This window comes from Gossypium hirsutum, chromosome D11, assembly GCF_007990345.1.
Source record: "Gossypium hirsutum isolate 1008001.06 chromosome D11, Gossypium_hirsutum_v2.1, whole genome shotgun sequence".
NCBI classification, from domain to species: Eukaryota; Viridiplantae; Streptophyta; class Magnoliopsida; order Malvales; family Malvaceae; genus Gossypium; species Gossypium hirsutum.
Window position 1 is genome coordinate 1,829,012 of NC_053447.1, and position 12,198 is coordinate 1,841,209.

Here is a 12,198-nt window from a genome sequence, read left to right on the forward strand (position 1 = left end):
CCAAGACTAATACTAATTACTTCATGCTCTTTAACTTTAAGTTAATAATAAATATTACTTGTAATAACTCCAAGTTAATTCTAATTATCTTTTTCTTTTTAAGAAAAATATTGTAAACATGATAACTCACTTTTTTCAAGCATTCAAAGATGTGGAATCATTGGATAATAGAAAATTGACACAGATTTAGATTATGGCAAATTATATTTCCACATTATATAAAAATATATATATTTTCTGTTCTTTATCTTTCCTCACCAAATCCCACCAAAAGAAGATTATTATTTTTTTTATATTTTCAATCAAGTTTTTTAGATAAAAAGGTGACAAGGAAAAATAAAACTACAAAAAAATAAAAATAAATTACACAATGTGTAAGTGGTAAGGGTTATATTTTTTAAAAATTAAGACTAAATTGACACAATATATAAATGTTGAGAGTTAAAGTAGCTATTATGCTAATTTTAAAAGCTATCAACATTAGCTAGCTTGTGACAGAAAAAACAAAATTGAACAATTGAGTGACAAATTTATAACTTTTCATAGTTGAATGATCAAAATATAATTTTACTAATAATTGGGTGACTATTAATGCAATTTACCCTTAATATGTTAATATTTTATCTTTTGATTTTTTTATGTTTCAAACTTTCAATCAAAGTGAGTTTTTTTTTCTTTCTTACATCATTTTTGTTTCTTTGTCCATCAAAGTGAGTGTAATTTGTTTATTTATTTATAATATTTTAGCTCTGTACTGTAATAGGAACTTAATTGCAACTCGGCCTACTTGATTCTGTTAATGAGCATTGCCAATTCTCTTTTTCTTACCCCATTTTCATCTGGTTTTTTGAGCTTCATAGCTACCTCCCCAAAAGCCAAAACACCACCTTTTAGGTCTTACCCATTGAAAAAAAAAGATGTTGGGTTTTGAGCTCTGAGTTGTTTCTGGTTTAGGCAAAAACTGTCATTATAGTTAGATAAAAACCCATCTATGTTTTGCTGTTTTTGGGGTTAAAAAGAATCATCATCTTCAGCTATATAGCAAATGTTTCTGTTCATATATGTATGTATAAATATATATAGTTTTTAAACATAGATAAACCTTCAAATGGCTACTACTGGGGTTCAAAATCAAGAGAAGGTCCCAATGAACTTGAAGCAACAACTTGCTCTTGCTGTTAGAAACATTCAATGGAGCTATGGGATTTTCTGGTCCATTTCAGCTAAACAACCAGGGTAACATAACATGTTCCATTTTTTTTTTTGCCCCCATTTTTATCTTCTTCTTTGTCTTTTAAACAACACACTTGCAGGGTCTTGGAATGGGGTGATGGTTATTACAATGGAGATATAAAGACAAGGAAAACAGTTCAATCTTTTGAACCTAAAGCTGATGACCAACTAGGTTTACAAAGAAGTGAGCAATTAAGAGAACTATTTGAATCACTTTCAGCTGGTGAAACTAGTCCTCATACTAAAAGACCTTCAGTTGCATTATCCCCTGAAGATCTCACTGCTACTGAATGGTATTATTTGGTCTGTATGTCATTTGTATTCAACATTGACCAAGGGTAAAATATTTTTTTTCCCATTTTTTCCCCATGTTTTGTTAGCATTTTAGTCAACTTATTTGGGTTTGAAGTGTTTGATAGATTGCCTGGAAGAACATTATCAATTGGTCAACCTATTTGGCTATGTAATGCTCAATATGCAGATAGTAAAGTGTTTAGTCGTTCACTGGTTGCTAAGGTTGGTTCATTCATGTGCTTTTAATGGTTTGGTTAAGTTTCCAGACCGGTTTATAAGTTAGTAAATTGACAGTTTGGTTTCTGTTTCCATGGCTCGGAAATGTTGTCAATCGGTTCTATCAGAGCGCGTCTATTCAGACAGTAGTATGCTTTCCATATGCAGGAGGTGTGATTGAGCTTGGTGTGACTGATTTGGTAACTTTTTTTTTTTGGACATAATTTGGTTTTTAATGTGGATTTATTTCGAGTTTTAAGTCCTATGTTTGATTGAGTTCTGTAGGTATCGAAAGACCCCGGTCTTATTCATCGTGTTAAAAGTTTGTTGTTGGATGCTCCGGAGACGATAACAGGGAACATCAATGATGTTGCTTGTCCAGGTCTTGGTCCGAACGAAATTGAGTCCGAATTGAGTCCGTTTTTAGGCTGTGAACAACTAGAAAGAGGTTCTCCAAACGAGATTTCGGATGGTTTTGAGCCTAACCAACCAGCAGAAGATCCGTTCGTGAATGGTGGGGCTTCTCAGGTGCAAAGTTGGCAATTCATGGATGACCACCATTCTTTGAATACAAGTGACTGCATATCTCAAACCTTTTCTGATCATGAAGATGTTGTTCCTCTGTGCCAGGGTGAAAATGATAATGACAATGATTTCCGAGATGTCGAAGAGTGTGATCGTATAAACCGGGCTGCTTTTGATCCTATAAGCGATGATATGCACTACCGAACCGTCGTGTCGGTCCTATTAAAGAGCTCGCACCAGTTTATTCTGGGACCGCATTTTGGAAACTCGAACAAGGAATCCGGGTTCATTAGCTGGAAGATGAATAGCTCAGTGAAATATCGGAAAGCAAAGGTTGAAATCCCTCAAAAGTTATTGAAGAAGATGTTGTTTGAAGTCCCTCGGATGCATGATAAAGGATTGCTTAAATCTCCACAAGGCGGTGATGGTGTTGGAGATGCGGTTTGGAGACCAGAAGCGGATGAACTTTGTAAAAGCCACGTCTTATCAGAGAGGAGGCGTCGGGAAAAAATAAACGAACGACTTATGATCCTCAAATCATTGGTCCCTACGAATAGCAAGGTAGCTTAATACCCCATTCCCCTTTGTTATTCATAATAGGGCCTTCACTAATTTTAACTTTCACAATGCAGGCTGATAAAGTTTCTATCTTAGATGATACAATAGAGTACCTACAAGACCTCGAAAGAAGAGTTGAAGAATTGGAATGTTGCAGAGAATTAACCGAGTCTGAGACTAAAACGAAACAGAAACATCATCGGGATCGTGCTGAGCGAACATCCAGTAACAAAGTCACCAACGGAAACAAATCGGCTTCCTCAAATAAAAGGAAAGCGTACGATATTGAGGAAACAAAACAGGATATCGACCATGTTGCATCTAAAGACGGCTCGACCGAAAATCTAACCGTTAGTACGAACAACAAGGATTTAACAATCGAGTTTAAGTGTCGATGGCGGGATGGAATTCTGTTCGAGATAATGGATGCTCTAAGCGTACTTGATTTGGATTGCCACTCTGTTCAATCGTCTACCATCGAAGGGATTCTTTCTGTGACTATAAAATCAAAGGTAAAACAATCTTTTTAGCTTATGCGTTTGTAAGAACATGTTTAAGAAACCAAGTCTGTTACCGTTAATGTTTTCTTTTTGGGACATTGATTGCAGTACAAAGGATCAAGTGTTGCAAAACCAGGGACAATCAAGCAAGCATTATTACAAAAGGTTCAATCTTTAACCTTTGTGTAATATTTCAGTTCGATTGAAGGGAAATTTAGCCTAGTTTATATCCCTTGTAAGTTCTGAAAAAACCCTAAGTTATTCAATCTTTTGAACTTTGTGCAACATTTCTGAAAAAAAAAAATCAGTTTCCGTGCAATGCAAGAAACCCTATTATTTTGATTATCTAATGGATTTAAAGAATACCCACGCTTCACCTTTCAGAAAAAAAATCGGGTCGAATTGTATTAATTTTTATAAATGATTCCAGATAGGCCAAGAAGGCTTTAAACAAAGGCAAAAGAAAAGGGGGTTGATCTGGGCTAAAAGTCAAAAAAAAAGCATAAAAAGGAAATAAAAATATAAGATAAAAAAAGCTGACAAAGCTTGTCAAAAGATATGATAGGTCAAAGTTGTTATTATTAGTGTGAATAAAGATAAAATTAAATAATTGAGTGATTATTTTATAATTTTTTTATATTTAAGTGATAAAAGAATTTATGACATGTAATGTAACTTATTTAAAATTTTAAATAAAAGCCCTTTAAACAAAACAATAATTAAAAGAGTGTGGGGCTTGAAATGAAGCAACTTTGACATCAATCCACTCAAATTTTCCACTAACCATATGATATATTGATATGTCAGTCCTTAAATATGTTTGTTTTTATTTATATTTAGATTATTATGATTTGGGTTCTTTTTTTATTTATAATTCAAGCGCATAAATGGATATGATTAGATTTATTTTTTTAAAAGAAAATTGTTAAATTTTTTTAAATAAATTAATATTAGAAATAAATGATTATTTCAACAGGATATGTTTGCGCTTTAATTTAACACGTAGGGGCTAATTTATTCTTTTTTAAAATATTCAACTCTTAATACAATGACTTTCATGGCACTTTTACCATTCCGTATTCTAATCAGTTAGATTTGGTAGTTGATTCATATTTACTGTATAAAATTTAGACAAAACTTTTTGTCTTATAGAAACAAAGATTCAGTGATAAAATGCATTACAAATATTTTACTGCTGACATTCAAAGGTAAATGCAATGGTTAAACATTTAACCCAGCAAAATCTTTTACGGTGTAGCCAATTTTCTCAAATTTACCTACCTCATTACTTTCCCTAAACTTTATATATTTCAAGCAAACAAATGGATGGTAAATTCTAGGGTTACCATTTCCCACAATTTCATTTGGTGCAATAACTTCCTTTTCATCTTCAAAGCACCAAAAGAACACTAACGAAAACCGGTTCCGAGACCGTCTCAAAACAACCCGGTGTTCGGACGATCGTAATCGTCCGTTGCTCCATGCCTGCATTAGGTCTCCTATGTTAACTACTAATGAATTCTTGCACGGATCTATGTTTAACCACTTACCGTCTTTCGATCTCATTTGTAAGCCGCCAAGCTCGTCTTGAAACACGATCGTTATGCAACTCATGTCAGTATGCATTCCAAGCCCTTCGACTTGGTTTTCTTCAACGTTGCTTGGTGGCGTGTAGTTCACTATCCTCATGTATCCGTGACAGTTCCCAAATTCCGAATCAAGGAACCTTTTTTCGTAACCGGTTCCTAAACTCTTTAATATGATCTCAATGATCTTTTTTGACAACTTCATCATATGGTTCCCATACTCTTGTAATATCTCACTGAATAAATCAACAATTAATGCACATGAATATATATTTTTTATAATTGAATAAGAGGAATAGAGTTATTTGAGATCGAATTCAAGCTCTCATGCTTACAATATAATTCTCTTGCCACTAGACTAAGAGGTTGCTGGCAATAAATTAAAATCTAACAATTACTCTAATTGAATTGAATTTTATATATTTTAATTAATTTATAATCTTTTATAATATAAAAATATATTTAAATTAGTGATATAACTTAAAATATTATATAAATTGTATTTTTTAATTTAAAAGTCTAATGATTCCATCCATTTTGTATCAATTAAATTTAAGGTTTTTTTTATTAAATTCAATTGTTTACCTCGACTCATAAATGCTGTTATATTATTATAATATATCAACTTCGCAATTAGGCCTATTTTAATATTTATATCTTTTATTTATTTATTTTGGTAATTGAAATTGATAGTTAAGTCTATTTTGATCATTAAACCCGACAAGGTATAAAAATTTAGTAAGGTAATACTTTTAATTGTAGGTAAAAGTTTCATGGAGGCCCTTATACTAATACTCAGATTGCATTTTGTCTTATCTACTCAAAAAATAGACTGCTACATGGCATGCCATGTATACATCATGTTGATATACAATAATCAATTTTTAACAGTAGAAATAAATTAAATTTTTAACAAAAAGACCGATTTCTTCTTTGATTTAATGTACAAGGATTAATTTGTCCTTTATGAGTACAATTTAACTCTAAATACGAATGACTCGTAGTACTTTTACCTGAAATTGTGTTACATCATTAAAAAAAAAACCTTTCCAAGTGACTAAAATGGATCTAGATAGTAGACAAAAAAAATTCTGTTTAATTTACTAGAATTTATATTAACCCTTAAAAACCGAACCGTTATCACCAAAACCGAATGCAATGAACAAAATTGTTACCTAAATTCAGGCTTGTGCTGGCCAAAGAGTTCATCAATGGAAGCTTTAGAAGAATCAAAGAAATCCGGTCCACTTACTTTTAAGCTTTCGAAATAAGGAGAAGCAATGAAATGGGGAGTATATGTTTTAAGACAAGATGATGGACCAAGCTTGAGCTTAGTGTCTGAACCAAGATGAAATATATGGTTCGAAAATTCACGAATTTTGGTAAATAGATTAATGGGGATGCCATGGTTGGTAACATAAAAGAAACCCCATTCTTGACAAGCTTTTAAGAGAGAAGACAAGAAAGAGGATTCAATATTATCAGGTTGGGTTAGATCAAGTACTGGAAGCTTTAAAGAATCTTCTTCAAGTTCAGACATCATTAAAAAAAGAAACCAGACAAGACAAGATAGATACTGGGGTTGCAGTGTGTAGGAATGGTATAGGTTGGTTAGATATGGGGATATAGGGGGAGGAAGAATATGTTATGGTTTGCAGATAAACATGGTAGCACATTAGGGAAATGATTAAAGTTAAGTAAAAAGGTAAGGGGGCACTGGTTAAACACCATTGAGTGTGGTAATGAAATGACAAAAATGGCAACCATTACCACTAATGCTTGGAGTGATTGGTGAAGAAGAAAAGTGATGTCGGGGAGATTATGAATTGAACACCACAAATCCAATGAATCATTGGTAATACTATATATGTCAATTATAGTTTTTTAAATTGGTATAATAATAACTTCAATCCTTGATATTTATAAATTATGTCAATTTAATCCTGATTTAAAAATAATTTAACCTCAATCTTTACACATTGTGTAATTTAATTATTATTTTTTTGCAATTTTGATTTTCTTGTGACATTAAAGGTTAATTTTTTAAAAAAATATTATCTTAAATTTTTGTATGTTTTCAATCAAATTTAGTTGATAAATTTATTTTTTTAGTTTTTTAGGTGAAAAAGTCACAAAGAAAAGCAAAAGTGCATATAAGATCAACATACACAATCTGTAAAATGTTGAGGGTTAAATTTTTTAAAATCAAGATTAAATTGATATAATGTATAAATGTTGAGGGTTAAAATTATTATTATGCTAATTTTAAAAACTATTACCGTTAGCCAACTGAAAAAAAAAATAAATGGTTATCTGCAAATAATATGGAAAATGACATAAACCTAACTATCATATACATTGAATCAAGAGAAAGGAAATGGTTTTTGAGCAGACAAAGAGACATGATGGCATGGACAAGAACTCCTTTTGTGAGAAATAGGTTTACATGGATAACAGCATAGACATCAAGGATCTTTGAACAAGATCCGACTCACCGGTCAATGTAATAGATTGAATAATAGTTTTGAATTGATTAAATTGAGATTCGATATAAATCAGTTAAACTGATTAAATTGACAATTAAATTAATTGAACTGAATTTTTCATTTTTATATTTTTAATAACTTTTTTATTTGGACGAACTGGTGGTCTAATTAATTCGATCACGGATTCGTTTAAAAAACAATGTTGACATGCAGCTGCTGATTCATGTTAGGAGCTGGACTAGATTTCTTTATCGGAAGCAGAGAGGTCATGCTCGTATTCAAAGACTTGGCTCTTATACGAGTCGGATACAATCGAGAATAATAAACCGTTATAAAAATCCAGACTACCTGTAACCTGGTTATATAGATAGATAAGGTTGGGTTTATTTTAAGCATAAACCCACCTAAAACCCCATAGTAATGGACCGGCCATGTTGATTTGCAGGACCAGAACTGGACTGGATCTTCCAACATTAAAACGTGCCCACCTCATTGTTTTGTCGCTCATAATTGCTAGTCCCAAGGTCCCATTGCTCTCATTCACAAGAAAAGAAAAGCAGTAGGCTGTAAAAAAAGAGGCAAAAAAGCAGAGAAAAGAGGATGTTGAGGCAGTGTTCGTCAGGATTTAAGTACCGTCTGTAATGTTACTGTTTTCGTACATTTCTGCAGTTTTTTTTTTAATTCAGAGCTCAGTTCTGTCAGAAACAGAGCAGATCAGTATAGTAAGATCCACCAGAGATTTAGTAACTTAAAAAAGAAAGAGAACCCATTTTTCCTGTGCAGCCATGGCGATTTCCCGTGCACATATGCAATCACATGAAGAACAGTAGCATAAGCAAATCGCAGCTTTTTAAGTCTTAAAACAGAGAGGATGGAAGTTTGAAAATATTTAAGTAAACAGTTGATTTTAATTTACACAACATCCATGGAAAACAGACAGAAAAACAAGGGGTTGGAAATTTTTTCCATAAGTCCCCCCCCCCATAGTTTTTGTTCAACTTCAAATTTTCCTGGACCTGAAAATATCAATGTACAACACAATTTTTTCTCTAGGAAAAAAAAGGGTAATCTTATGTTGGCTTAAGGATCGGGTTTTCCGGCGATTTCCTCATCATCGGAGGCAGCATATTCATCTTCACTCAGCTCTTCGTCGCTTGACTTCTCTTCCGCCTTTGCTCCAATGTCTTCAGGTTTGGCATATTTCTCACAATACTCTGGAAATCCAAAAAACGATAAACAGTCGTAAGCATTGCAAAACGATCAGATTCCTTAAATTGAAGAATGTTGCTACAGAAGTGAAATGGCAATGAAAGAACAATATACAATGCCAGATATTGTCAAGGATGATAAATGTTACCATAACTTATTACCAGTGACCGAGAAAAGGAAAAATGGAATGGCAACAAAGAATTTTAAGCAACTAAAATACTGTCATTTATTTCGCACGGTAAAACCTCTGCGAAGAAACATACAATAAAATCTTTCCTCAAGCAAAAAATGAAATTATGAGGCATAAGGAATAGTATTTGCAATCGACAAGATCTCATTTTCATATTCACTAGAAAAGAAACTCGTCTCACCATGCTTTCACATAGCTAGGCCGATAAATATACCTGCTAATTGCATTATCTCTAAGAAAATATTTCTTCTTGGTTCAATCAAAATACCACAAGGTTTACAATGCACGAATTATGTTCTTTAAAATCGAAACATAGAAAGAACCAAAGATAAAAACATTCCACTTGATTTCTGTAAGCATGATGACTACTCTAAAGCAACTTGCAGGTAAATGATATAACACCAAATAGAAACGAAACTGGCTTGTACTCACAGCTAAATATGATAACTTACAGAAAAATGCAAATGATTCACGAGTATCCCCTCAAATGGTACAAACATAAACAAAAAAGGCTAAGTAATTCTCACCCAAGTTGTTTGGACTCGGGTGTCAGTGTTGGATACAAGTGTCCCTTATGGGTATATTCAAAAAAATTTCCATGTATTTGAAAGGCCCTTGGAATATCATATTCCCATACCCAGGTCCACATATATGTCAGACACGAGTGTTAAATATGGATACTTCAAGCAAAATGAAGAGTTCAAGCAACATGATTTTCAAACATCAAGGACTAATACCATTATCAACCTTTTCATCTATATGGAATAAAACATGTAATGGTACAAAACTATAATGCCAAGGCATTTAAAGACTAAAACCGGAACTGGTTTAGATTGTGCTACCTAGTTTAGACTTTTGATAAAGTTCAAGATTCTCGACTACTCAATAAGATGGGCATTACTCATTAGCTAATCAAATTTAAGTTAAATAGGGTAAGTGGTCAAATGTTGTAGAAACAATTTTCCGGCTCCCAACATGTGAGACTCGTGGCCTCATGTGAGTTCTTTTAACAACATGAATGGCCACAAAAATTTCTTGTAATCTCACTGCTACAGGACTGTTAACTCATAGAAAAGCTTGAGCAAAAATGCTCACCTTTAACTCTTTGTTCATAGGCAGCACGATCACGCATCATAAGAGCAGCAGCTTCTCCATTCAATGGATCCGATGGGTTGGGATATAAAAGAAGTTGAGGAAGAAACACTTCAAAGACATTTACCAGATCTAAAAATCGAACAGAAGAGTTGAAAAAAATAAACAAGTTAATTCAATTGTCGAGTTCCAAGAGTAATATTAACAGCATTAAAACAAGAAAGAATCAAGAAAACCAAATATAGTGTACAATGCTTACCGAACATAGGGCTCCAAGTCTGATTGATGACATCCAAACAAACTGAACCAGACCTGAAACTCAGTTCAAAGACATATTAAACAATAACGGAGCATTTAAAAGCCAAATTTAGAACATTTCAACATCCAAAAAACCTTACATTTCATCAACATTCGGGTGATAGATCTTGTTTATAAAGCCAATTGATGGAGATTTATAAGGATAAGCATCTGGGAGTTCCACCCTAATCTTCCATACACCACCATGATAAGGACCTGTTATATTTCCATATCAAATACCCGAGACGCAAATCTATCAATAAATCCTATTCTCATTCACAAATTTCAAAGAAATAAAAAACGGGGCAGCTCAAATAAGAACACAAAACACAAATATACAGATAAACATTAATATTCAAAACCAGCAACAATAACAAGACGGTCAACATACCTTCCACGCGAAAAAAAGAAGATAACTTTTGAGATGAATGAGAAAAACCCAATAAAATCAAGTTTTGAGCAAAAGTAAAGAGATAGATCATGAAAATAAATGAAAATTAAAAGAGGGTTTAAAGAAGGGATTTTTTTTTACTGTCTTTTGGTCCATTGAATTCAACATAAAATTCTTGCATGCCATCATTGATCATCTCCACCTTGTAGTCACTCATCATCCTAGTAAAAATAAGCCCCAAAAAAATAAATAAAATTAAAACCAAAAACAAAGACAATATTAAGAATTTCTATTAGATATAAATTGGGTAAAAAAACAAATTTTACAGTTTCATCAAGTCCATCTCTCGGCGTTTGCTTGGAGAAGACATCTCTTTTTCCCCTTTTCTTTTCTTTGTTTTTTTTGTTAATTTTAGAGAGGAAGAATAAAAATAAAAATAAAGAGGAAACTTTGAGATTTCTTCACAAGGAAAAGCAACCCCAGAAAAGTTGTTCAGGCATCAGTGAGTGAATCCAGGAGTTTATATGTGCAGCCACCGCACTCCTGTTTTACCGTCAGTGACTCCCTTTTTTGTTTTTTTTTACTTTACCAGACTGTAAATTTCCAAAAAAAAAAAAGTTACATATATATCTTTGATCTCGATTTAATTTCCATGTTATACACTTATTCCTTGCGTAAATAAATAAATGTATGTTTATTTTTAAAATATTTACTCAATATATTTAGATAATAATTTCATGTATAAGTCAATTCAGTTTAATTCGATTTAAATAATTAAATAATTATAAAATTATATTTTTATTTTTATTTTTCATTAATATTGTGAATAGTAAAACGAGTTTGAAATTTATTTTAAATTAAATTGTAGTTCAATATATGAATAACTTTAATCATCGTTTATATTTTATTCAAACTTAACCCCGACTTCTTCAAACCATTGGTCAAGTGACTCTTCGTACTCACTAATATATAATTTATTTTCAAATGTTTTACTTCTAATATTTTCTAAAACAATAAATATTTTATTTATAGTAAAAAATCCATGATTAATGCTTCCCTAAAACAAGTCTAATAGAATAAAAATTGAAGCCCCTGTTCAAGTCACCCATTGCCTGACCTAGTCTCATTTGTCTTCATTTATTTGTTTGTTATTTATAATTATTAGACAAATAATTATCATAATCATTATCATTTACTGTTTTTTATGTTATAAAAACTATCATCAAAATTCTAATATTTAAGAGAATGGAAATTTAAATTAGGGATTTTAGGGGGTTTTTTTATTAATTTTAAGTATTATCATCTCAATTCAATTTCAATCTTTATTTTAACCTTTGAATTTACTATCTATCAAATATTTGAATCGAGTTAAAACTTTTGTTAAACACGTATTTAATAAAGATTCAAACGGTGTGATCTCATTTCCTATTAAAAAAATGCATTAAATATTAATAAGCTCTTGAATTGGAGTTTTTATTTAAATCTAACCCAATACAAAGCGTTCGAAAAAATAATTTAATTTTTGAACACAAAATTACGACACGGGTAAAAAAATATAATGAATTAGTAGTAGACCGATGGTTGAACCAACCAAACCATCTATTCTTAGTCCAATCAATAG

At 32.0% G+C, this 12,198-nt stretch overlaps 3 protein-coding genes across 4 annotated transcripts; 1 reads left to right on the top strand and 2 right to left on the bottom strand.

Moving 5' to 3' along the window:
• The first annotated feature begins 671 nt into the window (after positions 1 to 671).
• On the top strand, positions 672 to 3,671 carry LOC107904486 (transcription factor EGL1-like). Of its 2 annotated transcripts, XM_016830873.2 has the most exons (8): positions 672 to 1,236; positions 1,314 to 1,571; positions 1,653 to 1,749; positions 1,872 to 1,943; positions 2,029 to 2,271; positions 2,374 to 2,829; positions 2,901 to 3,338; positions 3,435 to 3,671. In XM_016830873.2, the coding sequence occupies exons 1-8, from the start codon at positions 1,109 to 1,111 to the stop codon at positions 3,513 to 3,515; spliced, it is 1,773 nt and encodes a 590-aa protein (XP_016686362.1). In that variant the 5' UTR covers positions 672 to 1,108; the 3' UTR covers positions 3,516 to 3,671. The 2 variants fall into 2 exon arrangements, with proteins under 2 accessions (XP_016686362.1, NP_001313863.1); NM_001326934.1 differs by having other exon boundaries at positions 1,024 to 1,236; positions 2,029 to 2,829; positions 3,435 to 3,630.
• Positions 3,672 to 4,452: 781 nt separating this feature from the next.
• LOC107904484 (gibberellin 20-oxidase-like protein) lies at positions 4,453 to 6,654 on the bottom strand. Its single transcript, XM_016830870.2, has 2 exons — positions 6,088 to 6,654; positions 4,453 to 5,148 (listed from the first exon to the last, which is right to left on the bottom strand). The coding sequence occupies exons 1-2, from the start codon at positions 6,453 to 6,455 to the stop codon at positions 4,548 to 4,550; spliced, it is 969 nt and encodes a 322-aa protein (XP_016686359.1). The 5' UTR covers positions 6,456 to 6,654; the 3' UTR covers positions 4,453 to 4,547.
• Positions 6,655 to 8,272: 1,618 nt separating this feature from the next.
• LOC107904483 (ubiquitin-conjugating enzyme E2 4) lies at positions 8,273 to 11,145 on the bottom strand. The gene is made up of 6 exons (XM_016830869.2): positions 10,904 to 11,145; positions 10,719 to 10,798; positions 10,288 to 10,402; positions 10,149 to 10,201; positions 9,893 to 10,021; positions 8,273 to 8,612 (listed from the first exon to the last, which is right to left on the bottom strand). Exons 1-6 carry the CDS (start codon positions 10,945 to 10,947, stop codon positions 8,479 to 8,481), a joined length of 555 nt encoding a protein of 184 aa, XP_016686358.1. The 5' UTR covers positions 10,948 to 11,145; the 3' UTR covers positions 8,273 to 8,478.
• Positions 11,146 to 12,198: the final 1,053 nt, after the last annotated feature.